This window comes from Carettochelys insculpta, chromosome 4 (genome assembly GCF_033958435.1).
Source record: "Carettochelys insculpta isolate YL-2023 chromosome 4, ASM3395843v1, whole genome shotgun sequence".
NCBI lineage: Eukaryota > Metazoa > Chordata > Testudines > Carettochelyidae > Carettochelys > Carettochelys insculpta.
The window spans coordinates 114,465,466-114,492,645 of record NC_134140.1 but is presented as its reverse complement, the minus strand read 5'-3'; the positions used below and the strand labels follow the sequence as shown (position 1 = coordinate 114,492,645).

Here is a 27,180-nt window from a genome sequence, read left to right as displayed (position 1 = left end):
ATTAAGGTTTGACTTGGTTTCAGGCTGTAAGTACATACATGGGGAACAAATATTTAATAGGCTCTTCAGTAGAGCACAGAAAAGTATAACATGAGCCCAATGGCTGGAAGTTAAAGCTAGCAAAGTTCAGACTGGAAATAAGGCACATAATTTTATCAGTCAGCATAATTAACTACTGAAACACTTTACCAATAGTCATTGTGATCTTCCATCATTGAGAATTTTTAAATCAAGACTAGATGCTTTTCTATGAAGATATATTCTAGGAATTATTTTAATAAAATTGTTTGGCCTGTATTTTACAAAATGGGCTGGAGAAGTTCACCTGTGTAAATTACTGCAGTTCATTTGTATCTTAGACATTATGTACTGACCATTACCTTAGGATAAAAATTTCAAAATCATTTTTGAAGTTTTAGACTTAAAGCACCTATTCAAAGTAGTGAAAACATGATATCAAGTCTTAAAGATTGATCGGCAACTGCAGAGGAAATCTAACACAGCCATCGATGTGTTAAGTAAATGAACCAAAGCGTAAAAAACTCATACATTTTACAGTCCAGTGGTGGCCAAAAGGGAAGTAAGGAATCGCCAAAAGCCCCCAACTGCCAGGCACTGCTCCCCCGCAGCCAGGCAGCCCTACCATGTGGCTGCAGCCACGCCATGCCAGCTGACTCCGTATGTGGCTGGAGGCTGCCAGGATCAGAGGGGCACCCCACGTTTGGCTCTCCTGAGCTGCAATTTGCCACGCTGTGTTGCCCCATTTGCCACATATGGCAAATGGGGAGCGTACTGGACACCCTTGCTATAGAAGCTACATACAACTGCAAGGAGAACACATTATATTCACTGGAAGCGCTAAACCTTTAGATTTATGCCAATCATCCAAAGCAGCATTATTTAAAACACATGTTCTTTTAGTATTAGGTGATAAAAGAGTATCATACTGTTTAAGCAACAAAAGCAGAAAAGATGTGACAAGGATACTATTTTACAGACATGTTATTTCTATTAGATAATGAAAAAATTCAAACACTACTGTAAAATACTTTATACTTGCAAACAGCTAATTTTTTTGAGTGAGCTAGTTGTGACAAATCACTGGAACAATTAATGACTGCACAATCACCCATCAATCTGACTGTGCACTTAGGACATGTGCAGGAAGTGACTAACAACTGAACAGTTCAGTTTTCCTAACCTTTGTTTTTATGTTGAACTAGGAAAGTCAAATGGGTTGTATTTTCCATTTATAAAATATTTCAAAGTAATAATGCCATGTTTCTTTCATTTTTCATACTATTCAGAGTCTCAAATATAACTCTGACATCATAAATCAAGCCAGCTGACAAAAGGGGTGCTGTAGTCATCATGACTAAGACTATGAACAGGAGGTGGCTGGACAGCTCTCCAAGACTACATTTTACAGACCTCTTTTCTCTGCTCCTACTGAAGAATAGTAAAAGAAACTATGCCTTCTTCTTGAGGAGCTCCCTGCCTCTACTTGGGACCAAATTCACACGGACACAGCTTCAGAGCCCTGGCCATGATTATTCTATTTGCTTCCCAAAAACCCATAAACCTGGAAACCCCGGATGCCCTGTCACTTTAGGTATTAGCACCCTTCCTACAGGACTATCCAGCTATGTGGACTTCTTCCTCAAACCCTATCCTACCCACACTCCAAGTTTTCTCTGATATACCACTGACTTCCCAAGGATACTACAGATCATCTGAAATCTTCCTGAAAATACCATCCTTGCCACCATGGATGTAGAAGCTCGTTACACCAATATTCCACATGAAGATGGACTACAAGCCATTAGGAACACTATCCCTGATGTTACCACAGCAAATCTGGTGGCTGAGCTACATAACCTTGTCCTTACCCACAATTATTTCTGATCTGGGGACAATTTATACCTCCAGAGCAGCAGCACTGCTATTGGCCCCACAGTATGCTAATATTTTTATAGCTGACTTAGAACAATGGTCAGCTACCATTCCCTATTACCCTTCTTTACTTACATTACATCAATGATATAAAAACAAAAAGCAGTCAAGTCGCACTTTAAAGACTAGCAAAATAGTTTATTAGGTGAGCTTTCATGGGACAGACCCACTTCTTCAGACCATAACCATACCAGAACAGACTCAATATTTAAGGCACAGAGAACCAAAAACAGTAATCAAGGAGGACAAATCAGAAAAAAAAATGATCAAGGTGAGCAAATCAGAGCAGTTTTTGTTTTTGGTTCTCTGTGCCTTAAATATTGAGTCTGTTCTGGTCTGGCTACGGTCTGAAGAAGTGGGTCTGTCCCACGAAAGCTCACCTAATAAACTATTTTGCTAGTCTTTAAAGTGCTACTTGACTGCTTTTTGTTTTGATAGTGTATAGACTAGCACGGCTCCCTCTCTGTTACTGTTCATCAATGATATAGTTATCATTCAGACCAGTGGTTCTTAACCTGGGGTGCCCCCCCCAGGGATGCACAATGCCCCTTCTGGGGATGCAACACATGCCAGATTTTTGTAGAAGGTAAATCATCAAAAACAAATTAAGCACAGGCACATAAGTACAACTACTTTGCTTCATCAAACCTATGTATGAATTCAGTTAGCTGCTAACGCAATTGGTTACAGTTTACTTCCCCAGCAAAACTCCTCAACATCTCTGGGTAGTACTTGCATATTTTTGTATGCCTACTGTACTAATATTTATAATGAGTAGTAACAAAACTATTTCACAAATATTTAATATGCATTTAAAAATGTACATGCCCTCCATCTCCATTTTTGATTTTTAATAAGGGATGGGAGAACCTATTTCATTTTTGATAAGGGGTGCAGAACATATTTTGAGAACCACTGGGGTGCAGGCTGCAGGGAAGGTTAAGAACCACTGATTTTAGAGCCATGGTAAAGAGACTCATGAAGAATTTCACAGTGATTTCAATGACCTGCACTCCACCATCAACCTCAGCTTTGACCATTCCACATGAGAGATCCATTTCCTAAACACCACAGTACAAATCACCGATGGTCATATCAGTACCACTCTATACCAGAAACCCATTGACTGCTACTCTTACTCGCAACTCTAGTTTCCATCCAGGGTACATCACACGATCCATTGTTTATAGTCAAGCCCTTAGATACAACCTCATCTGCTCCAATCCTACTGACAGAGACCAAAAACTCCAAGATCTCTACCACAGGGAGAGGGAAAAACAAACATCAAAACACAGATTAACAGGGCCAGATGAATACCCAGAAACCAGCTACTTCTAGATAGGTCCAAGAAGGCTAACAACAGAACACCACTTTTCATCACATAACCCCCAACTCATACCCCCCAGCACATCATCAACCATCTATAGCCAATACTGGAACATGATGCTGGACTCTCACAGGCCCTTGGTGCCAGACCCTTACTTTCCCACAGACAACTGCCTAAGCTCAGGAAAATTCTCACTATCAGCCACATGCTACATCACAAACACTAATCCTGGAACTTTTCGTTGCAACAAACCTTGTTGCCAACTCTGTCCATATATGTACACCAGAAACACCATTACTGGACCTAACTATGTCAATCACATAAACAGGGTCTCATGTTCATGCACTTCCACCAATGTGATATATGCCACCCTATACCAGCAATGCCCCTCTGCTATGTGTATTGGACAAAATGGACAATCACTTGGCCACAGAATGAATGGACACAAATCAGACATTAGGAATCTGAATACACTTAAACTTTTCTGTTAGTCTATAAGGTGCCACAGGACCCTTCGTTGCTGTTACAGATCCAGACTAACATGGCTACCCCTCCGATACTTAAATATGTCAGTGAGTGCTTCAGTCTAGTGGGTCATAGCATTCAAAACTTAAAAGTCTGAAGAGACTAACACCAGATTATGAAGGGAAATACCTGTATCAGAGTTCATTGTCAAGTTTGACACTTTTCACCTAGGGCTCAACAAAGTTATCAATTACCTTTCTAATTACAAGGATTGTTTCCCAACCTTTGATATTCTCAATGATCCCACAAAGCCCACTTAAGATATTTGCTGTAACTAATTTTCTTCTTCCTTTCTGTCCCTCACTTCTGTCCTCTCTAGCTGATTCATCAGTTTTGGTTTTTTTTTCCTATCTTTCTGTTAAATTCTCTTTGTCTCAGTTATCATTTATCAGGATTTTCCAGATATGACAATGTGGGTCTGTCCCATGAAAACTCATCACCTAATAAATTACATTGTTAGTCTTTAAAATGCTACGGGGCTGCATTTTTGCTCTTTGTTTAAAGTAACAGAAGTGAACAAAGCATAGCTTCAGCTGATCAAGATGGCATGATTTACATTACACTGAGAAACTGCATACAGCCTCCCTGTCATTTTTGAAGTACAAACCTTGGAGACTTGAAAGTTTCTCTGCTGCAGCATTTATTATGGTGTATGAGAAATAGCAAGTAACCTAAAGATACTCATACAGGCGTCTGTGGTGTCCATGGCTTTGGTAGATGTAGCACTCCTTCACTGCCAAGAGTTTCACTCAAAGCTGCATGTGAACCAATATATTCACCAAAGTCACTTGGATTGCTACTGGTGTTTCCAAGCAGCAGCATAGTGGGGAAACACAAACTGACAGCAACAGATCCTGGGCTGTGGTGAGTCTGCCTTTTATCAGCAGCTTTATCACACCCTAAAATAAACCTAAATAGGTAGTCTATGGGCCAAATCCAAACCTCTAAAGACTTCTCAATTAACTGAATTTATCATCATCATCATCGTCGTATTGTTTTCTGTGGCATCGGGACTTTAAGAAATTTGGACTTTTACAAAAAAAAAAAAAAAAAAAAAAAAAGATTAGCCCTGTCCTAAAGGCAAAGCTTGTCACCAGGACCCAGCACAGGATGGCCCAGTATAAGAGCTGTTGTAACAATTCTGTTCCCTCTGATGCCAAGCAGCCTTATCCCTTTAGCCACAGGCAATTAGCATAACTTGAGCCTTTAGCTTGTCCTACATTATACTGGGCACTGGCTACTCATCGAATCATATTTGCATTCCTCAGCTGTCAGAAAATATTGCCCACAGTATATTTTCAATCACAAAAAACAATTCTGAAAGGATGCGTTAATTGTAGTAACATAAATGTCTAACTCTCGGGCTCCAGCCATTGCTTCCCCCAGCTATGGGAAGCCAGGGGGATGCGGCTGCTGAGAGCAGGGGGAAGGTGGGGAAGCCCCTCAGCCCCAGGGGCCAGGAGCAGCAACCAGGTCAGTTTCCTGGCTTCCGCAAACAGTAGTGAGCCCGTAAACTGACCAGGCGCTGCTGTGCCTAGCTCCCTGCTCCCAGAGGCTGAGGGGCTTCCTGCTCCCACCTCTCTCGTCTCCCTTCCCTCCTCCTCCAAGCCCCCATGGACCTGGGAGTCAGGCGCAGTAGCACCTGACCCCTGGGAGCTCGGGGAGAGGGAAAACCCCTCAGTCCTGGCAGTCCGGTGCAACAGTGCCTGGTCAGTTTCCCAGATCCTGCCAGCAGCAGGGAGCTGGAAAATTGACCAGGCACTGCTGCGCCTGGCTTCTTGTGGCTGAGCGTGGAAAGTGACCAGATGCTGATGCGTCTGGCTCCAGGCTCCCAGGGTGGGGAGATGAGAGCACCCCCCCACCCCGATTTACATGAAATTTGAGTTACGTGGGGGCTCCGAGGAATGCAACCCCTGCGTAACTTGGGGTTTTACTGTATTAAGTTTACTGTCATGTGATTACTCATTTAGGATGACAATTCTGAATGTATCAACTACACTGCAATGCTCGGACATTCCATCAAGCATCTGATTCTGCTAGATTCTGAAGAATCTACTCAGTAAACTTCAGCCTTTTTCATGTGATACATTTTGTGAACCAGTGAACACCTCCCTAACCCTGCATGATTTTCTAGAAGAACCAGGAGAGGGGAAAACGGAACCTTTTATGTAATGCACTAAACAACTGTACTATACCAGTACAGTTTCTGAACACATAATATTCAGTATTCACTACATAAAGTGAAAGAAGGTAAAAACAGATCACTGAAAACACTTAAACCAATTCCACTGCATGTATGAACTACTATTAGGAATACCAAATTCAAATAAAACATAGATTAATCTGTTTAAGAGCAATGTTAGAGACAAGATGTAAACTGAACTTTACGAGCAGCTGAAACACATGACAAACAGTCTAAATCATAAGAATATGAGGGCTAATCAGTTGTGTGCAGAATCACCTCTATGCTGGTCATGCAGCAAATACAACTGCCAGCTGCCTTCTTAAAAAGCATTTGCAAATCAACTTTAAATATAGCTTAATATTTGCCTGCTTTTCTTACTGCTAATGACATATTTCAGCATCATTAGTGACGTTGTGTTTCACAATAATCTATTTTTGTAAGGATTAAAAAGTCATTCAAGATTTTAACATTGCCAAAAAAGGAAAGGCCTTTGTAGTTAGCTATTAAAACATTTTAAATTGTAACATGCAGTGCCATAGAGCTTACTGTCTCTAGCCAGAAGCGATCAAGGTCACTTCGTCTCTGCTGCTTAGTTAGTGTAATAAGCCATCGTCCTCCTCGCTTATTTTTCTCATCTTCCCACATAGGTTCAATCCCATCCTACAAATGTAGAGTAAGACAGTGAACAACAAAATTTCTCATTTGTGGTTTTTTTTACACCGCATAAAGTGTATGTAACATTTAAACTGCAACATAAGGACAAACTTTACAATTTAAGAACAATAATGATCCCCCCACCCATCCCCCAAGTACCTTATTGTAGGATAAACACTGACAACTAAGAGCAAGACCAGTTCCATGATAGGTAGTAATGGAGAAATTCAGGACCCAAAATATTAATAATATTTCACAGACAGATGAATTCTTATTTGTAGAGCCAAGTCATGTATAAGTAAACCAAAGCCTGCTACAGAATGTTCCATATAAATTGGTTCAAATACAGCCCAGGTTAGACATTTGTTTTGTCCTATTTGAAATGGGTAACATAACCAGTAATTAAAACATGGGGAATGTCTTCACTGCATACTAAAACCTACAGCAATGAGTCTCAGATCTGGGTCACAGCAGTATACCTGGTAAGGACTGGGCTGGAGCCTGGACTCTGAAACCTAGCAAATGAGGGAAGATACCAGAGTCAAGCTTCAGCCCAAGCAGGAACAGACATGCGGCATTAGTAACCCCACTATCTGAGTCAACTAGCCCCAAGATCTGAGAGTTGGGGGCACAGCCTTTTCTTTTTACTCATAGAACCCTGAGTTACATTCTCCAGTTTAGCCATCAAGATTGTGTAATTATGGCCATGTTACCAAATCTTTGTGCTTCAGTTTAACCAAGTGCAAAGTGGGAAAGTTACTTACTCTGAAAAAGAGAGGCTAAGGCTGTGTCTACACTACGAAATAAAGTTGAATTTACTGAAGTCGACTTTTTGCTGGTAGTTTTCTGAAACTGAAGATGAGTATCTACAAATGTCCAGGAAGTCGACATGTGTCCAGAAAGTCTACAGTGTGTCTCCATTTCCCTTAGTTAGGTTTGACTGTACCAGCAACACATTGTGGGTCTCTGTCCCACAGTGCCTGCAGCCCCACTGCATTTTGGGTTTTTGTGCCAGTTGCTTATGGGGAAAAAATGTCCCACAAATGCTTGTGGGTGTCTGATATCCGAGAGGGTGGTGCAGGCCCCCCCCCAGGAAAACAAAAGGCTGGCCCAAGGAATTTCATGCCATTTTCGGGCCCTTTTCCAAAAGCCAGCTCCTGGCTCACACCACTGCACAGCATTAGTATGGATCCTGAACAGCTTATAGCCGTTGCACAGTGTGTAATGGCCACTTCCTGAAATGTTGTGCAACATTTTATTAGAGAAAGACAATGGGATGATGAGATGGATGCAGATGATTTGGATGGTGATACTGAACAAGTGAGAACAGGAATGCAGAGTTTCTGGCTGCCCTGGATACACTGCTTGCAGCTGAGAGCCATTTCTGGAGACGTGAAACTAGCACACACTGGTGGGGCCACTTTCATAGAACTTTGTGAATTGCTGCCCCCTGCCCTGAAGTGCAGCGATATCTGAATGAGACCTGCTTTGACAGTTCACCAGCAAGTGATAATAGCTCTATGGAAGTTTTCAACACCTGAGAGCTACCGGTTCATGGGAAATCAATGTGGGGTGGGCAGATCTGCAGTGAGAGCAGTGGTGAGGCAGGTAGCCAGTGCAATCTGTGACCATCTGATGTGGAAGACCATGACTCCAGGAAATATGCAGCACAGTGGATGGCTTTGCGACCATGGGGTTTCCTAACTGCAGTGGGGCAACAGATCGTGGCTCCAAACCACCTGGCGGCTGAGTACATAAACCACGAGGGGTATCTCTTAAGGGTGTTGCAGGCTGTGGTGGATCACAAAGGTTGTCTCGCAGACATCTACGTGGAATGGTCGGGAGAGGTGCATGACGCATGCATCTTTAGAAATTCTGTCCTGTACAGAAAGCTCCAGGATGAGACATCTTCCCAGACCAGAAAATCAAGATTGGTGGTGTGGAGATGCCCACAGTGATACTGCATGACCCTGCTTACCCCCTCTGCTCCCTTGGCTCACGAAGCTATACACCAGCAACCTAAACTGCAGACAGAAGTGTTTTAACTACAGGCTGAGCAAGTGCAGAGTAGTGGTGGAATGTACCATTTAAAAGCCAGGTTCAGGTGCCTTTTGACCTGTTTGGAACTCTCCCAAACCAACATCCCCACCATGGTTGCAGTGTGCTGTATTCCCCATAATATTTGTGAATTGAAGGAGATTAAACTTCACATCAGCCTGGGTTGCATGCAGAGCAGACACAGGGGCATTCACCAATACACATGCAGAAGCAACAGCAATCATAGTGGCTTTGAAAAATAGATTTATGAATGAGCAGACCGACCTCCCTCCACAGCTGAATCTGCTGCTTAAGTATTGTGACACCCCCCACCACTCCTCCTACATGATGTGTGCATGACCTTTATGAAAGCATCGCCAAGTGCACCCCATCCCATATGAACCAATAAATAACCCTACAGTTTAAAAAAAAAAAAAAATCACATATGGGGGAAAGTTAAGGGGTAGGTAGGTAGGAAAAGAAAAGGAAAAACAAAAGGCTTCACTTGTGGTGGAATGTGAGCCTTTTGCAGCATGAAGAGGTCCTGGGTGTGGAGCAAGAGACTGTCCTTGCCCTCCCCCTGGGTTCGGGGACCCCGATGAAGGGAGATCGAGCCTTATCAAGGGGAGGCCAGGCAACAGGGTGTGGATGCTGCATGATGAGTCCTGTGGTGGGTGTTCCTCTGCAGCTCTGGCATGGAACGTATGATCTTGGTTTGCTCCCTGACAGCTGTCAGGAGCTCTGCTGAGACCTTGTTCCTGCACTGGGGCACGGCTTGCCACCACTGCTGTGTCCGCTTCTGGTTAGCAGTGGCTCTCACTTGCTCCTTGTAAGCTATTTCAAGTTGTGGCAGGATGATGTGCTGTTTGCATCTCCTTTTTTGCCTCATTGTAGCAAGCCTGTCTTCCCGGTACACACTGCCTCTGAAAGACAGTGAAGGTCAAAATTTAGATACAATTTTTTTTAAAATGTGACACAAAGAGCTTATCCCCAGAATCAATGTGTGTCTGGTTTGAAAATCTTTGTAACTTTTGTTTTCCAAGGCTACTTTAGACTTCTTAAGGACAACAATGAATCAATCTGTGAAGAACAGAGACCATTAGTTATCCAGACAATTTTATTGTGGACATAGTAAGATTTTGTTGGCTTATGGATGGCAGGGGGCGGGATCCGCCGAGACCAGCAGCTGCATGGTGGGAGGGAGTGTTCAATTCTGCTGTCTGCATGGTGGAGTGGAAGGGGGCTGGGGTGGTCATACGTGTAAACTGCAAAGCGCAGCAAAAACAAACAAAACAAAGCAAAGCAAAAAACCCCACCTTTCTTGGTGACTTCCCATCAATCTTGCATAGGGGAAAAGCCAGCAGTGGGGGGGGAAGGGAGAAAGCCAGGAGAGCCTGCAAGCCATGTGAAGAGGGAGACGGAGAGCCTGCCAGCCACATGGTGCAGCAGGGCCATCCTGGGAAATTTCAATGGCCAGGGAGCAATGCAAAAAACTCTAATAAAATTTTCTGTGCTTCTTCTCGGTTGCAAAAAAAAGGCATCAGCCTCCTAAGAATAACACAGTGAAAAAGAAAATAAGCTCATACTGAGAGAGCACAGGGCTGGAAAATTTGCCAGAATGTTGCATGGCACCAAGATACCAGATTACTCACTGATTGCCTGGCATGGCAAGGTGTCCTATTGTGAAAGTCAAAATAAGTCAGGCTTCCCCAAAAGCCTCATGCAAAAGATAAGAGAGTTCCTGGCTGAGACCTTTATGGAGATCTCCAAAAGAGGATAAGCACTCCACCTCCAGAAATATTAACAAGCTGTTCTACATGGCATAGAGCTACCGTGCCCGAGCAGCAGACCACTTGTAGCAGCTTTAAAAATGCGCTCCACAGAAGTAAACCTATACCCTAACCCAACCCACTTGTAGTGTTCTAAAAAATACTCACCAGAAGACCACTCGGCACCATCACTGGACACCTGAGCTTCTGGTGTCGATGAGCATACTGGCTCCGGGTTGAGTGTGAAGAGCTTCGGGCTGCCAGGGCCAGCTTCCTCAGACACCTGCTGAATGTCAGCGTCCTCCTGCTCCCCCCTTGGCTCACACTGGAGCCTGAGGACAGTCCCCTGAAGAGTCCTTGCAACCTCCAGGGACCATGGTTGGGTCCCTCCCAAGAATGGCATCCAGCTGCCTGTAGCAGTGGCACGTCTTGGGAGATGACCCAGAGTTCCCGTTGGCTTCTCTCACTTTGTGATAGTTCTGCCTGAGCTCTTTTACTTCGACCCAGCATTGCTGAGTGTCCCTGGTGTACCCTTTCATGATCATGTCCCGTGAATTCTTCTGATAAATGTCTGCATTTCACTTGCAGACTCACAGGTTGCTCATCACTGATTATTTTCCCCCACACAGAAATGATATGCAGAATCTTGTTGTGGCTCCATGCAGGAGCTCTTTTGCAAGCTTGAGAACTCAAATCCTAAGAACCCTGAGTAGTCATGATGGTTAGATGGCTTGGACTGGATGGCTGTTTGTGTCCTGAGGTGCGTTATCCACACTGGTCAGAATGAAAATGGATTCAAATTCCTGTCACCTAATTCAAATTCCTAGGCTTCTTGTTACCTATTTCTGGCACACATGGAGATCAGTGGAGGTGAAAGCAGCCAGAACAGACACATGCAGGGCATTGTGGGATACCTGGGGGACACCTCTGGAGGTCAATAAAATCTATTTAAAGTTATGCTGTTTCCACACTAGCATCACTCTGACCTTTTAAATTTGAACTTAGCATTACACACCATAGGGATAATAGACATAAGAATGTTGACTTAGCGCTCCTTAAATGTGACCAAATGGTATTCACAGTGAAGTCAGTCACATTGTAAAAATCAAGCTAACTGCCTTAAAATCTACTTTATGCTGTAGGGCAGAGATAGCCTTAGTCAAAGTGGCATCCCAGCAGCCACTGTTTACTTCCTCAACGCATTTCAGAGCAAAATATGTAGATTTTACAAGTAAAACGTTTCTCTAAACTGCTTTCCTTGCAAAAAAGTCAACCTACCATTTAAAAGACAAACTCTTCTGATTTCAGGCATACCAGCAATGAAGGCATTGCAATTCAAACTTTAATACTTCCAGCACCAGACATAAAAAGAGCTCAGCTCCCATTCCCATACTGTTATCAGCCCACTGTGTTTCATTAAAAAATAATTTTTTAAATATGACTGAATAAACAAAGGGAATAAAAAATATTTTAATAGTTAATTTTCAGATAAGAGCTATAATGCAATACCTGTGCTTCACAGAACTTTGGAAGAAAGCTGAAAGTGGAAAGACAGTTAATGATATCAGGTCACTTTCCCACATTTGCATTCTAACTGGCAGCCACAGAGAGATCAAACTATTTGATCACCCTGAGAGGCAATTCCTCTAGGTCAAGATTGAAAGTTACAGGCAAAATCACAAGATAATGCTTAAAAAGCTGTTGCCAGTTAGCATGAAACTCCCTATAATATATGGTATGACAAACTTCATAACACTATACTAACTTAAAATAACAAAGGAAAGTTAATGAGAGGTGCCTAAGTTGTTAAGGCTGTTGATTAATCAGTTAACTTATGCTATTAACAAAAAAAAGATTAAAAATTAAATCACAATGAGTTTTAATCACACTGTTAAACAGAATGCCAATTGAAATTTACTAAATATTTTGGACGTTTTCTAGATTTCCAAATATATTGGTTTCAGTTACACAAAATACAAAGTGTACACTGTGCACGTTATATTATACTTAGTTACAAATACTTGCATTGTAAAAATGATGGTAGTACTTTTCAAGTTATAAACACTGTAAGGCAATCTCTTTATTGGTGATACAAACTTACAAATGCAGATATATGTAAACAGCACTGCACTGAAAAAAAATGCAAATCTTCAGCACCTACAAGTCTATCCACTCCTACTTTTTGTTCAGCCAATCATTAAAACAACCAAATTTAACAATAATGAGGGGAGAGGAGAATGCTGCCCACGTCTTTTTTACATCACCAGAAAACAAGAAAAGCAATTCACATGGGATTTTTGTAGTCAGTACTGCACAGTATTTACATGATCAATAAATGCCAAACATTGGTATGCCCCTTTAAGCTTTAGCCACCATTCCAAAAGACATGCTTGTAAGCTGACAAAGTTTGTTTAAAAAATGCGTTAATTGAATTTGTAACTGAACTCTTTTGGGGAAAACTGTAGGTCTCTGGCTTTTGCTTTACTTGCAACCTGTCACATAATTTCATGTTATAGCAGTCTTGGATGACGGCCCAGCACATAATTTTAAGAACACTTCTGCCACATACTTGACAAGACACAAAGAAGGTACCAACATTAGAGTTCTAAAAACAGCTACAGCACTCAACCTAACGTTCAAGGACCTGAAGTGCCTTCCAAAATCTTTGAGGGCTGAGGGAGTAAGCATGCTTTCAGAAGCCTTAAAAGACCAGCACTTCAATGCAGAAAGTAGAGAACCACAAACACTAAAAAAGGAAAATCAACCTTCTGCTGGTGGCATCTGACACAGATGATGAAAATGAACATGCATCAGTCCACAATGCTTTAGACTGTTATTGAGAAGAACCTGTCATTGCTGTGGTTGCATGTCCTTTGGAATGGTGGTTGAAGCATGAAGGGACACACAAGTCTTATCGCATTTGGCATTGTGACCAAGAAGAGGGCAGCATTATCTCCTGCAAATAAACATGCTTGTCAAGTGAATGGCTGAACAACAAATAGGAATGAACGAACTTGTAGGTACTAAAGAAATACACTGCTCTTCAACTTTCATGATAAATAGATTGCACTGCACTTGTATTAGGTGAACTGAAAAATTCTATTTCTTTTGTCTTTTTACAGTGCAATTAATAAAAAAATGAAATGAACACTATACACTTTGTATTCTGTGCTGTACAGGTTGTATGCCTCCCTGTTCTAGCACCCTCAGAACCTGACTGGCTCCAAACTGAGGAATTTGCTGGACCACAAGAGGTCATACTTGGGGAGAAGAGGCAGGGTGGCTCCAGAGACCTGCAGCCAGGAACACAGAACCACAGGAGTGCACCAAGCTCCAGAAGAGCCAGGCTGCACTCCTGGCCACAGAACAGTGCAGACACCCTGTCTTTTCCCCTGAGTGTATAGTTCCACTCCCTGCAACTCAGCCCCCACCCCGCCCCACTCAGTCAACACTAGCCCCTCTGCTGCATCTGTCTCTCTCTGGGCTCTCCCTCCAGTAGCAGAAAAGGGACCGCCCTTGACTGAGCAGGGGATGGACATAAGACACTTAGAGGAAGAGGCAGGATTGGATGTGGCGCTTTGCAGCCCCATGAAAGCACACCGAGCTCCCAGCCTCCACTACCAGCTGCAGGGCTGCACACCTGTTCCCTGGCCACAGGGCTCCACAACCATCCTACTTCTTCACGGAGCATCCCTTGCCCCCACTCTTCCCGCCCTCCCTTTCTCCTGCCTTCCCAAGCTTGTGATGCTCCAGGAAGGTCTGACAAGGCAGGAGAGATGTCGAGCAGAGGGCCAGCCTTTCCCCATGCATGCTTCAGCTGCCACAGGGATGCCAGACCATACAAGTCTGGACCACAGGGGTTGACCCTGTAATTTAAAAATAAATATATCTGAAGATACAGAAAACATCCCAAACTAATTCAAATAAATGGTGTTCTATTATTAACAGTGCAATTAATTTTAACCACTTGACAGTGTTAGTTTTATTAAGTAAAACAAAAATACTACTTAAACAGCAGTATTAACCCTTTTGTTACATCTCAAAATCATATTATATAAACTAATGAATGAAAGACCTTTTCCACTACTAAATACAACCTTGAAACATGATCATATCAAGTACTTGGGCACACATCTCCAAAAATGCATACAATGCAGGCACGAACAAGATACAAGGTGATAAAATCCAATATCGGCAGGGTCATGGGACTCAATATCAAAGCAGTCAAGTGATTTTGAGCCTCCAACTTTAGCCATCTTAAAAGAGCCTGATTTTTCAGAGGGCAGAGACTCAGCACTTTCTTGGTTCCCAATATCACTAGTCACTTGAACAAACAGATTCCATGATCAAAATTTTTAAAGAAAACATTTCTATAAAATTGTGATTTATATTAATAATTTACAAAACTTTCTGGGCATACCTTAAAAAGCGAGTAGTCACAGCCAGGCATTAAATTACTAGAGAGCTGGATATGGTTGTATAAACTATTTGAAAACAAAGAAAAAAAAACACATAATTGTAACAGGTAGATTTAAAAAGTTCAGCAGCTTGTGAAGATGCAAATATTGTTCTTGAGTATTAAGAAAACTGAAACCATACGCTCAGAGACTGACTGACAAACCACGCTTAAATTAAAAGGATCATTACATTAAAAATTAAGTTATTAAAACTGATTTCTGAAGCTACACCCATAGTCAGCAATATAGAAACCCAACATAAAAAAGCATGCCAATTTATATTCTAACATCAAACCAATTATAGTAGAGTATTTCTCTCTTTAAAAGACACACCGGGCTCTATGAAGCAGCACAGAATCTGGTTTACACCCTCTTACTGGGCTCCATGCCACTGTCTTCTCTCAAAAAATGTTACCATTTTCACCACCTAAACCCAAGTTTTGACTTATGATCACCCGAGTTACATTTTATACAATTCATATTATTTTTAAGACAACCCACTGAATAAGTCAATGTATTTTGTATCTTAGGCTTCTGCAGCTCTTCTATCCAGAAGATAAATTTTAAAATGCATATATTACCCCATGAAGACTACATTACCCTTGGAGTGGAGATTGTAGGCAGTGTATTTAAAATCCAAATAAGGACGGAAAAAAGACAAGCGTGCAAGACTCAGAAAAGTGAAGCGCATACTGTGACAGAACGGAGCGATCACCACCAAGCAATGCACAAGAAGGAACAAATTCTGAAAATGGAGTGAGGCTTAATGAACTAAAATTGGAGGGTGGAGAGGAAGTTATGCTGTTTTAACAGATATTGCAATCACATGCAGTGTCTTTGGGGATCAAATCTATAAGTTGTTTATTTGTTATACGATTTATTCCACAAGGAAGAATTACCACAATTCCTACAAGAACTAAAATGAGTGGGAGTGATTCAGGCAAAGGACTCTAAACACGTACCACACCCTGTAGTGGCTTGCATATGTGGATTTACTAACCTTACGTAATTCCAAATGCATTGCTCATAGCCATTCCATTGTGTGGACTCATCATATGCCCTAGTGCCAGAAATATTTCCCTCAGTGGTATCCGCAGAAGACCAGTTCTGTGCTGTCTGGAATGTGTACGTGCCAGTATAAGGGGCAGCACCAGCTCTCCATTCTGTTCCTTCTGGCTAGAACTCTGACAGAGAAGTGGACAGAGAAGGGTCATGGAATGGACATGAGCAACACAGCCTGGAGAATAATAGTTACAAAGGGTTAGTAACAAGTTTTTCTTCAAGTGCTTGCTCATATGCATTCTACTGTAGTTAACTTCCAAGCAGCACACTGGAGGCAGGCAGGAGTTTGTTGCCATGTCCATTGGAAAACAGTTCTGCCAAAGCCAGGATCATCTCTGGCCTGCTGAGTGATGACTACTATATTGTGAACATATGTACTGAAGATCACATTGTGGCCCAGCAGATGTCCTGGATAGGGACATGTGCAAGGAGAGCAGTCAAAGGTGTCAAAGCCCTTGTTGTCTCAGAACAAGTACAGACACAGGAGACAATCCAAAACATCCTCTGAGAAGCACAGGATGAAGGGCCTTCCTGCAAGTGATAGCAACACAGAAATGAGTTAACTAGTTCAAAGGCAAATAGAGAGCCAGGGCACATCTGATATCTAGAGCATGCAGATGCTTCTCAGTAATGTGAGGCTTTGGGCAGAACACTAAGAGAAGAATATCCCAGTTGATGCTGAAGTGTGACATCACCTCTGGCAGGAAGGCCAGATGACATTGCTGCTGAATCTGGTCCTTGTTGAACACACCATGCACAAGGTCTCTGAATTGAGAGATTTGATCTCAGAGACTCATCTCACCAAGGTAATAGCTACAAAGAACACAACCTTCCATGACAGGTGGGAAAGGGAAAAAGACAACATATGATGAGGGTGGACCCACAAGCCTGGCTGAGGACAAGTTTGAAATCCCATCTGGGGGACTGGGTCTCAGACCAGCAAAAACAATCTTTCAAGGCCCTTCAGGACCCTGATCATCATCATCATCTCATGCAAGAATACGGCTCTCCCCTGTATGCTAGGACAGAAGGTAAATATGGCTGCCAGGTGTAAGCATAGTCCATTCTGGATTACTAGACACAACTGCATTTTGGGAAGATATTCCACTCCACCACCCAGCAGGATAAGAGCTTCTACTCTGCCAGTCAAGTTGTTCTCATGAAGTGCTTCCTGTTCACCAAGAGAATCTGCTGTACCTGCCTACGGAAGATTTGTTCCTCTGAATTCAGCCTTGTGAAATCCAAGCTGTGAGGTGGAGGGAGCAAGGTTCAGGTTGAACAACTGACTATGACCTTGAGAGATGAGGTCCAGGTGGTTGGGAAGCATCCATGAGACTGTTATGGGTAGATACCTGAGCATACCAAACTAAATGTTGCCGAGGCCAATCTGAGATGATCATGACGACTCATGCCTTGGCCCTCTTGATTTTCAGGAGGGCCTGGCTGATGGGTGGAGTGACATGCATCATCTCTCTTCATCAAGACAGGAGAAAAGCATTAAAAAAATATGGAGCCTCTGCTGAGACTTTGCAGGGAACAGAATGGATGACAGTTTCTGTTCTAAGCGGCAAATGGGTCCACTGGGGAAGTTTCCCAGTTCTGGAAGATCAACCTGACTACTTTTCAGCAGAAGGACCAATTGTGGTGAGAGAAAGACCAGTTGAGGGGATCCACTAGCTCATTCTGGATGCTGGGGAGGTATGCGACTTCCAGGTTGATTACGTACTGGATGCAGCAGTCCCATAGACAAAGGGCTTCCTGGCACAGAGCTGGCGAATGAATTTCGCCCTTCTTGTTGATGAAGAACACAGAGGCAGAGCTCTCTATCAACACTCCAGAAATGCCTGACTGGACAGGCGGGAAAGTAACATTGTGCAAGCCAGACACATGGCTCTGAGCTCGCTGACATCTAAAGGCAGTGCAAGAGCCTTTCATGACCAAAACCCCCGAGTTTGCAGTATATCAAATTGCTATGGTGCTCGGAGCAGAGTCCAATCAAGCCAGCCCTGAGGCTGCTGCAAGGGCTGACTCCACACAGAGCATTCTAAATCCCTACTCCTTTTTGGTTTGCAGCTTGAAATGGTTACGAACATGACACTTGTTAGTCCCGTGGATTTCCCCCAAGCACTTCAGAAAGCTTTCATCGGGATCACTGAATGACTTTTTTTTTTTTTGGTGGTAGTCATATGGCTTGAAGCCTGGAGAAAAGGGCATACCTTGTTCCTAGGCTCAGTCCTGGAAAGGAGGGACTACCTTATGCACTAAGGGATCTAATCAACTACACGCATTTTCTAAGAACTATATAGAAGAGATCACTGGTGGCAAGAACAGAGAGAGGGGAGCCGGTGGTGCCCCTTATACCAGGGCATACTAATGACATTAAAGCAAGCAACTGAGCCATGCCTCTATAGATATCACTGAGGGAAAAACTTCCAGCACCAATGTATGTGGCAAGCTCACACACCTACAATGGACTAGACATCAGCAAGCGCCTGAAGATTTTGTATTGTTTTGAAAAATGTCTTATCTGTAAGGCTTTTACTTTATAAAGATGCTTGTTTGGAAAGAGCTGTGGATCAGCTTAACTGGTTGAAACACACTATTCATAGCCTGCACAGAAAGCAAAGCACAGGTGCAGGCTTTACGGAACCCAGTTTACTGAGATTACCTCAGTGTAAGGCACACAACTGCATAGTTTAAAACCCACTCGTTGGATGGGAGTGAGACAAGGATTCTTATCCAGAGACAGGTGATGGCTGGAGACCTGTCTGTGAACTCCTGAGTGGACCTCTGGTGAAGGAAATGCCTGAACCTGTGACAGCTGTCTATGTTTTTTGTTTTTTTTTTAAACTGTTGGGACCAATTGAGAGTTTAGAACAGGGAGCGAAGATTTCACTAATTTATGGTCCATTCCAATAAATATTCAGTGACAGTCCAGTGGGGCGCACCCTGCAACCTACAAGCTGCATATAACCAATGAGACATTTTGTTTACAGTTGCCCACATGCAAAAATTGCCAGATTCCACTTTTCTCTGTGTAGTTTTTTTTCCCCTATTGGTACTACTAAAGCAGCATGCACATGAAGTGAGATGTGTGCTGATGGTACACAATATTGACTCAGAGCTGTGTCCCTCTGTATCCAATCAAAGCGCTGCTATGGTTCAGTCAGCACACCTCACAAATTCTACATATGCAAGCACATTTAGCAAAACTATCCCACCCTGGGATATTATCTTAGTTACGACAAACTTGTAGCCCACTGACGTGAACGAGGATAACTCACACAGCCTGCTCACTGGGCTAGGTCTCCCTTTGCTGTCTTAGACTGATTACCCTTTCCAGCCACTCCTACTGCTTCAAATGGACATTTATTTTAGTAGCTGCTCTTGGAAACTACCAGAGTTTGAGTAGGTTTTTCCAGTGAGTGAAGAGATCAAAATGATTTTCAGTTTAATATCTTTTAACTGGTGCTGTACCCAACTGCTGACTGGAGACATCTGGATTAGTAAGTGTTCTGCTAGTTCCTGCAACCAGAATTTAGCAATGTGCACACCCATAATCACCTTTATTCGCATATGACTACAGATTAACCACATGAATTAGGACAAGTTTACATCAGCCAAAAGTGGTCTCCCCAGAAGCGGAGAGACCAGGGGGATTGTGTTCTCTCTCTCTGTCCACCACAACAGTGACTGAGCAACCATACCTCATACAACTGAACCAAACATTTCATCCATGAATTCCAGGTTCAAAGCCTGTTCACCCACCCATGACAGCTATGTTATGCTTCAACTGCCAAAGCTGATTTCCTGAACAAAAACTCCAAAGCAGGCCACCTGTACACACAGACTTATCCCCCACACTATGCACATAAAAGTTTACCTATCTAACAATCCAGCATCCTGGCAACAATTGATTCTACTTGTTATCCCCACAACCAACATGAATAATGCCTTTTCTACCGCATGCTACTACTTTCCAGTTCTTCCAACTCTCACAACCAGAGGGCAGAAACTAAAAAAAAAATCCTCAAAAAATGACTTGGTTCTGAGAAGGTGGAGAGTCAGTGTTTTATAAAGGTTAAGCACTAATGTTTTTCCTCCCTCAACCACATCCGATCCTCAAAGCACATGCTTTTTTTCTCCCCACCTTTGTTTTTCCAGTGCACTTCCTCATCTGCATCACAATATGCAAGATTTTAAAGACAGCCTCTTGATTTTCAGTAAAAGAAATCCACATTAAGGATGGGGTGAGGAACCTTTCTGAGGGTGGGGCCACTGACATACAGAGGGAAAAGAAAATCAGCAGGGGGGCCAGAAAAGTGAGAAGTAGATTTTGTGGGGCCCCCAAGAATCTGGAGTGGGGCCAAAAATGAGGGGTTATATGTGGGAAGGGGCTGCCAGGAAGCAGGCTTGCAGTGTGGGATCTGGACATGAGGGAGGGTGCTGGAGCTGGATTTGAAGGTGCGGGTCAGGGTGGGAGAGCGTGCAGGAGTGGGTGAGGTGGTCTCTAAAATAAGTGGGGGATGAGATGGCATTCTAACCCAGTGCAACTCTCAAGGAGCACATGTGGCTTCATGTCCCTGCTGCTCCCAGGCACCACCCCGCCACTGCTTTGATTGGCTGCAATTCAGGCCCATCAGAGTGGCAGGGGAAAGCCTCCAAGCAAGAGGTGCTGCCATTCTGGCAGGCTGGAGGAGAGCAGCAGAATGCAGATCCACTTCTTTCCCCCTGCCAGACAGGGTCTCAACTTGCCTGACTCTAGCCCACGAGGCTTATGGTTCCACATCCTCAACCCCACAGGTCAGATGCTGGAGGGGAGGGGAAGGGAAGAGGAGCAAACTGTGGGGGCATTCAGTACAGAAATGAGTCTCCATTCTACCTTCTCTTGAAATGTCCTGTTTTGCTTAATTGCTACGGGACTCATGAGACCAATCCTGTGACAACATGTATCTGTGGGTGGCCTAACCAATTTCATAAGGGAGGGGAAATGTGGCACAGTTGGGCGGGGGAGGGGGTAGGAGTGGGATTCCCAAATTGTGGTTTCCCCGGTATCACTGATATCTATGGTACCCTGCCCAGTACTTATCTGTTTTACAAATAGGAGCTTTGATACGTATCTTCAAATCACCAGTATCCCAGGCACTTGAGAACACCCTGCACACCGTTTGCTTGGTTATTTCCACACAGTCTTCTTGATAATCAGGAAAGGTGTTTTCAAAATGGACATAAGGCCAGGATGTTTAGAAATGACTAGTGATTTCTGGCTGTCCAACCTGAGGTCCAGCACCTGCCCTCTGACAGGCTCCTGTAAGGTGCCTTAAATTGGGCACCAAAAGTCAATCATTTCTGACCAAAGTTGTCAGGTACATGATAGTGTGTCAATCATGTGCACATTATACCAAAAGGAGAGTTCAGGCTTCAGATGAATTCTCTTTAGAACTATCATGTTGACACTGAAAATCTAGTCTATGTGCCATAAAAGCCAATGTTTGAACTGTAAGGCTTATACACGTTGCACTACCAGACTGCAAGGCAGAACAATCTGATTATCAACACGATAATATAATTCTGTCCGTGGAAACAGTAACATTATAAATTTAAACCACCCAATATAGTCACAAGAAAGAGTTTACTTATAGTTTTCAAAAAAAACTCTCGTTCTGAAGATTAAGACATCCACCCCCAAACAGCTGAGACAAAGTCTAATTTGCACTCCAGCAAATGACAGTTAGGAGTTAATGAGTACCTTTTTGCTAACACAGAAGAATGTCTACCTATTTCCCCAGTATTCCACAGGACTAATATATAGATTAGAAGTTTTACTTACGCCCAAAAATCTTCAACAGTATCAAACTTTGAAATCAGACGAAGGTTTGCCTGCCAGGTTTTGCTTTTGTCATTCTTAAAGAACCAGAGTGCCCACCTAAAAGACAAAATGACATACAAAACATTACCAATAAGTCAGTACTGAAGAGGTGCCAGTATCTTTAGTGGATAACAAGTAGAGAGAAGATGAGAGACTGCCAAATGAGATAACAGAATGCAACTCAGTACCAGGTCCTAGATTGCAGGAAAAATTAAGAGAAACAGGCTTGAACTCTAATTCTAGAACTCGGGCAAGTGTGTTAAGACGCTTAGCCCTGCAAATATCACTTTATGTCTGTGGATATCTGCATCCATTGATATCAACATGAATATCCACACCTCAGTTTTGCAGATACAGATACAAAATTGCACAGGGCTTCTATTTGTGCGTAGCTACCTAAAACCTTTTGTGAAGGGTTTTATTTAAGTGTTTTATGTTTACATGCCTGACTGAATGACTATGCTTGAGCTTTATAACAATTCTTTCAGTTGTGCCTACTGGAACATCATAGAGGATTTTTGTTGTAGTCCTCATGTGAATTGTTCATGTTATGAGCACATAACATGAGTAGTTCCCAGTTAGGGTGCATAGAAACCAATGATCTTTTAAAAAATTGGATTTGTTTAAAATGGATTTTTGATTAAAAAATCATTTGCATACATGTGGCAGAAAACAACAACGTAGGTGTGACTCTGCTGGCAAAAACCTCCTCCACCAGCAGATCCTTTTCCCTGAAAAAAATCCTCGAAAATATTCTGAAAACTGCTTGTTTTCTGTTGTGAATATGCACAAGAAGGCATTTGCAATTTTGTGAACCCTCATTTGCATCATGCTGCTGGCAGCCGGGCTGAAACTAGGCACAGCCTATGGGAAGGAGAAAGGACATTTTTCAGAGTGCAGCCTTTAAGTGTTGATTTCAATGCACAGAAACTTAAGGGAAAAAAAGACCACATTCAGAAATATTTTCAAGTCACTCCTGTTCCTCTGTATAAAAATAAAGAACAGATGACATATGTCAAAAGAGCAAGAAAGAGATGCAATGCCTGGTTACCAAACGTGAAAAATGCTCCTTAGAAGGCTATCATTCTAAAGAGGATGTAGAGATGACTAAAAAATCTGGATCAACCAGTTAGCAAACTTAATTCTGCACCGTCCTTACGGAGATCCTACTATGTTAGGATAGGTCAAATTAAAATGTCAAATTTGACTTGTGGGAAGATTACTTATGAATTTCAAAATGTATTCAATTTACAATTGGTATGTTGGTTATATGGAAACATGTACATCATCCCAAAGAGCTGGAAGGGACCTTCAGAGTTTATGCTGTCCAGTCCCCTGCACTCACAGGAGGACCTATCACTATCCCCAACAGATTTTTTTTTAAATCTATTTGTCCCAGATCCCTAAATGGCCCCCTCAAAGGGGGAACTCGCAACCTTGGGTTTAGCAGGCCAGTGCTCAAACCAGTGAGCTACCCCTCCCCTGGCTATTTAGAGAGTATTTATCAATTACATTTTTATTACTATTCTAGGTGAACACTTCCTATTTAGACATTTATGAATTTTAACATTGAACATTAACATTAAACTTTTTTCAAGCTCATTAATATATGATTAAAAATAAAAAACAACTGTGCTTAGAATAAATCATATAATTTAAGCCATGGCAAAAAGTTACAAGATCAAGAAACTTTCATTTACAATCTAATTTTTTTCAAAGCAGGTTGAACCACTTTAGTCAGGCTCCATCCAGACCTGACCAGTGCTGAACAAGAGAATTTGCCAAACCATGGGAAGTCAGCATCATCTAGCACATGGTTTCCCAAACTAGAGGGGCGTGAAAAAATTCCGGGGGGGGGGGGGGGATGAGGCAACCCAGGCCCCCCCCACATCATTCCCCCCACCCAAAGAAAGAGCCAGCCTTCGCTTCCGGCTCTCAGCCCCTGCCATTTTATGTGGGTGACCCAGTGCAGCTGCTATAAAAAGCAGACAGCCAGTGAAGACCCACATGGAGCTAGAGGCCTCCTGCAAATGTGAGTTGAGTGTGGGTTGGGGGCGGGGGGATGGGGTTAGATAGGGGACTGGAGGTGCTGGGCTCAGGTGAAGGGGATGGGGTTGGGACTGGGATAAAGAGCAGGGGGCTGGTGGTGCCTGGCTGGATGGTAGGGGAAGGCTCAGACGGGCAGCTGGCTCCGGCATCGTGGGGCTCAGGCAGCTCAGGCTGGCAGCTGGCCCCTGCAATGCAGGGCTCGAGCAGCTGGCAGGTAGGTGGCTGGCCCCAGTAGTGTGGGGCTCGGGTGGCTGGCCCTAGCAGTGCGGAGGCTCAGGTCAGCAGCTGGGGTGGGAGACTGGCCCCGGCAGTGCAGGGCTCAGGCAGACAGCTGGCCCCAGCGGTGCAGGGCTCGGGCGGCTGGCTCTGGCAGCGCGTGTCTCAGGTGGGCAGGCAGGCGGGTGGCTAGTGCAGGCAGCTCTGGCAGCTGGCGCTGTACCAGGAACTTACAAAGGGCCAAGAAAGACTATTTGTGCCTATTTTTAATTTTAAATAACATTTTTATATCAAGTTTTAAATTTCAAATTGAATTTTTTGTTAAAGGAGGATTGGATGATGGTACAGAAGGGGTGGACGTGAGAGTTTCTCAAAAATCAAAAAGCGGGTGCGATGCCAAAAAGTTTGGTAAAGTCTGATCTAGCACATTACCACCACTTCCACAGCTTACTGGGTTCTTAGAAGACATTTACGGGTAAACTACAGCTAAACAACAGCACAGAACACTGAGAACCAGACTGGTGGCTGTAAACAATCTTTCCATGACCACCGTAAACTTGGTCACACTCGTAAGTGGTTGTCTCACTAACTAAAAATCATGCTGGATTATGGATGTTGCTGGACAGGAGTGCACCAGACTAGTGAGATTCAACTTGTACCATTTTGCTTCAGTGTCCAACTTAGACATGGTGGGGTTCCGAATGTCTCTCTGCAATGTATACCACTTCAAGTCATCTCCCAGTAACACCAGCAGAGCTGCAGCTAAACACGCAGGTAATTTACTGTCTGGTGTATCAAAAACAAAAACAAAAAAGCCCCACAATTCTATCTCCACTAAAACCATTAATGAGTTTGTAATCTGGACCACCAATTCCAGCAAGACTGGTTAGGTGAAAAGACTGCTTCGTTTATTTAGGCAAGACATTCTCCCTCTCGGCTTGTTCAGAACACAAATTTCATTGACATGATTAAAACATTATGACCAGGCTACATTGCACCCAGAACAACCCTGTTAGATACAATATATGAGGAAATTGAAAAGTGTGCAAAAAACACTGATAGGAAATTTGTTAACTCAGTCTCGATGGGTGGAGCAATGTACTCGGTCTGTGTCAGACAATGAGGCTACCTATCATACACCACTAAATGATATACCAGGAAATAACCATACAGAATTCTTAAGTAACAATAAAAGTTGTAACAAACTGAACAAAAATGCATGTAGCTTTGTCAGAGAGAATACTGCAAATGTAGTCAAAATAAGAAACTTAGAAAAAAATAATTAATGAGAATTTGAAACTTACATAGATGCAGTGCTCATTTGATGTATTTAAATCTTTGGCTAAAAGATGCAACTCCAGGAATAAAACAAGATGTTGAAATTGCAAAATGTTAGTAATACCTGACAAAGTGCTTTTAATACTTTTTTTTTTTATTTTTAATAAATCATAGGTGTACTCAGTTTCCCTTATAGCTGTGGTGTCCAACCAGATCTGAATAAGTAACCACTATAGTGGCTTACTGCTATTACAAACTAGCTACATTATTCTAAAAATATACTGTTCCAGGTAATTAGCCACACTCAACTGGCCAAGAGCCACATGTGACTAAGTGCTAGTGTGTTGGACACCAAGACAATATTGCTATTTAGCACGTGGGAAAAGGCTTACGTTCACTCTCACAGCAGGCTACGAGACATAGGCTTGTGTGCTCCCACCCACAACTGTCTGAACAAGATGAATGGGTCATTAAAAAGGACTGACCTATGTAGACCCACATCAATGAAAATTCCAAAGGACACTGAAAAGCACAATTATCAGAACAGTGACATCCATCAATCAAAGAGCCACCTCTCACAGTAGAGAAGCTGCACAGAGACTCCCACCTCAAGACAGGACTGAGAAGTGATGTGGGGAAGTAAGAGTGGGTTGTCACCTGAGAACAGACCACAGTCAGGAAGAGACAGAACCTGAAAATGAACCTCATTACTGTGAAGTGCAACAGCCCCTGAGGAACATACAAGTCTTTAACCAGGAGTCTCTCTAAATTAGACTGAGCAGATACCTTGATTTAAAGTAGTACTGAAGCCCCCAAGGTACCATCTAAGGACATGATGAGGTCATGCAGCCTATCATGAAAAGCAAACCAAATTCTTGGCAGTCTGGGACACAGGAGCTCCTCCAGGATGATGTTCCAAAGCACCAATCCTATAATCTGTGACAAATATTTCATGTTGGCCACACCCTGCAGAAAGCAGCAGGAGCCAAACTAATTCTTTCTTAAGAAGTATGATGGAATTCAGGAGTTGAATGTTTTCAGCTATATTAAAAATTGCCCTAGTCTAATAATTTGGGAAGAAAATTGTGACAAAACAGATGGAACTATCACAATGAAAGTAGTCAACACCAGATTAAGGGGCAATGTAGAATATATGCTGAATACTCTGAAAGCTATTTCCATTTCCTGGGGCAAATGGGAGGAAGATTGCTGCTGCATTTCTGCTGAAATTTGCAAAGAAAGAAATATCCAACACGAAGTTTAACTGCAGGCAGCAAAGAAATGAATGGTACAGGCACTCTACTTCATTTTCTTGCCAATGTTCTCAACTCAAAGTACCATAGTGGATGTGTAACTTGCAAAGATGCCACTATGACATGGATATCTAATGATCATGCCAGCTGTGAACCATCTGAGCAGTAAATCATCAATAAAAATATGAAATAAATCATAAGTAAACCAGAAGAAGTCAGTAGCTAAGAACTGGGAACCAGAATTTGTTGAACTGCTAATCTAACTTGACAAAATTATTCTCCCTTGCACACACAAAATAATATTACCTTCATTTGAATTCATTCAAAGTCAAGAAAGGCTACCTATACATGACCAAGTTATCTCAAAATAATAGCAGTTTTGAAATAACTTTGGCAGCATCTAAATGCCACACATGCTATTTCAAAATAAATTTGAAATAGTGGATGTATTATTTCAATTCTGGTAAACCTCATTTTCTGAGGAGTAACTCCTATTTTGAAATAGGCCATAATGGATTCTAAATGGCACTATTTTGAAAAAGTGCT

At 42.7% G+C, this 27,180-nt stretch overlaps 1 protein-coding gene across 2 annotated transcripts in view; it reads right to left on the bottom strand.

The window, feature by feature from the left end:
• EIF4E (eukaryotic translation initiation factor 4E) overlaps positions 1 to 27,180 on the bottom strand; it is a 53,197-nt gene that overhangs the window by 11,138 nt on the left and 14,879 nt on the right. For both annotated transcript variants that reach the window (XM_074993563.1, XM_074993562.1), the window contains exons 3-5: positions 21,800 to 21,895; positions 14,871 to 14,934; positions 6,537 to 6,650 (exon numbers count right to left, since the gene is read on the bottom strand). In XM_074993563.1, coding sequence (XP_074849664.1) covers positions 6,537 to 6,650; positions 14,871 to 14,934; positions 21,800 to 21,895 — 274 coding nt within the window. The remainder of the gene's footprint in view (positions 1 to 6,536; positions 6,651 to 14,870; positions 14,935 to 21,799; positions 21,896 to 27,180) is intronic.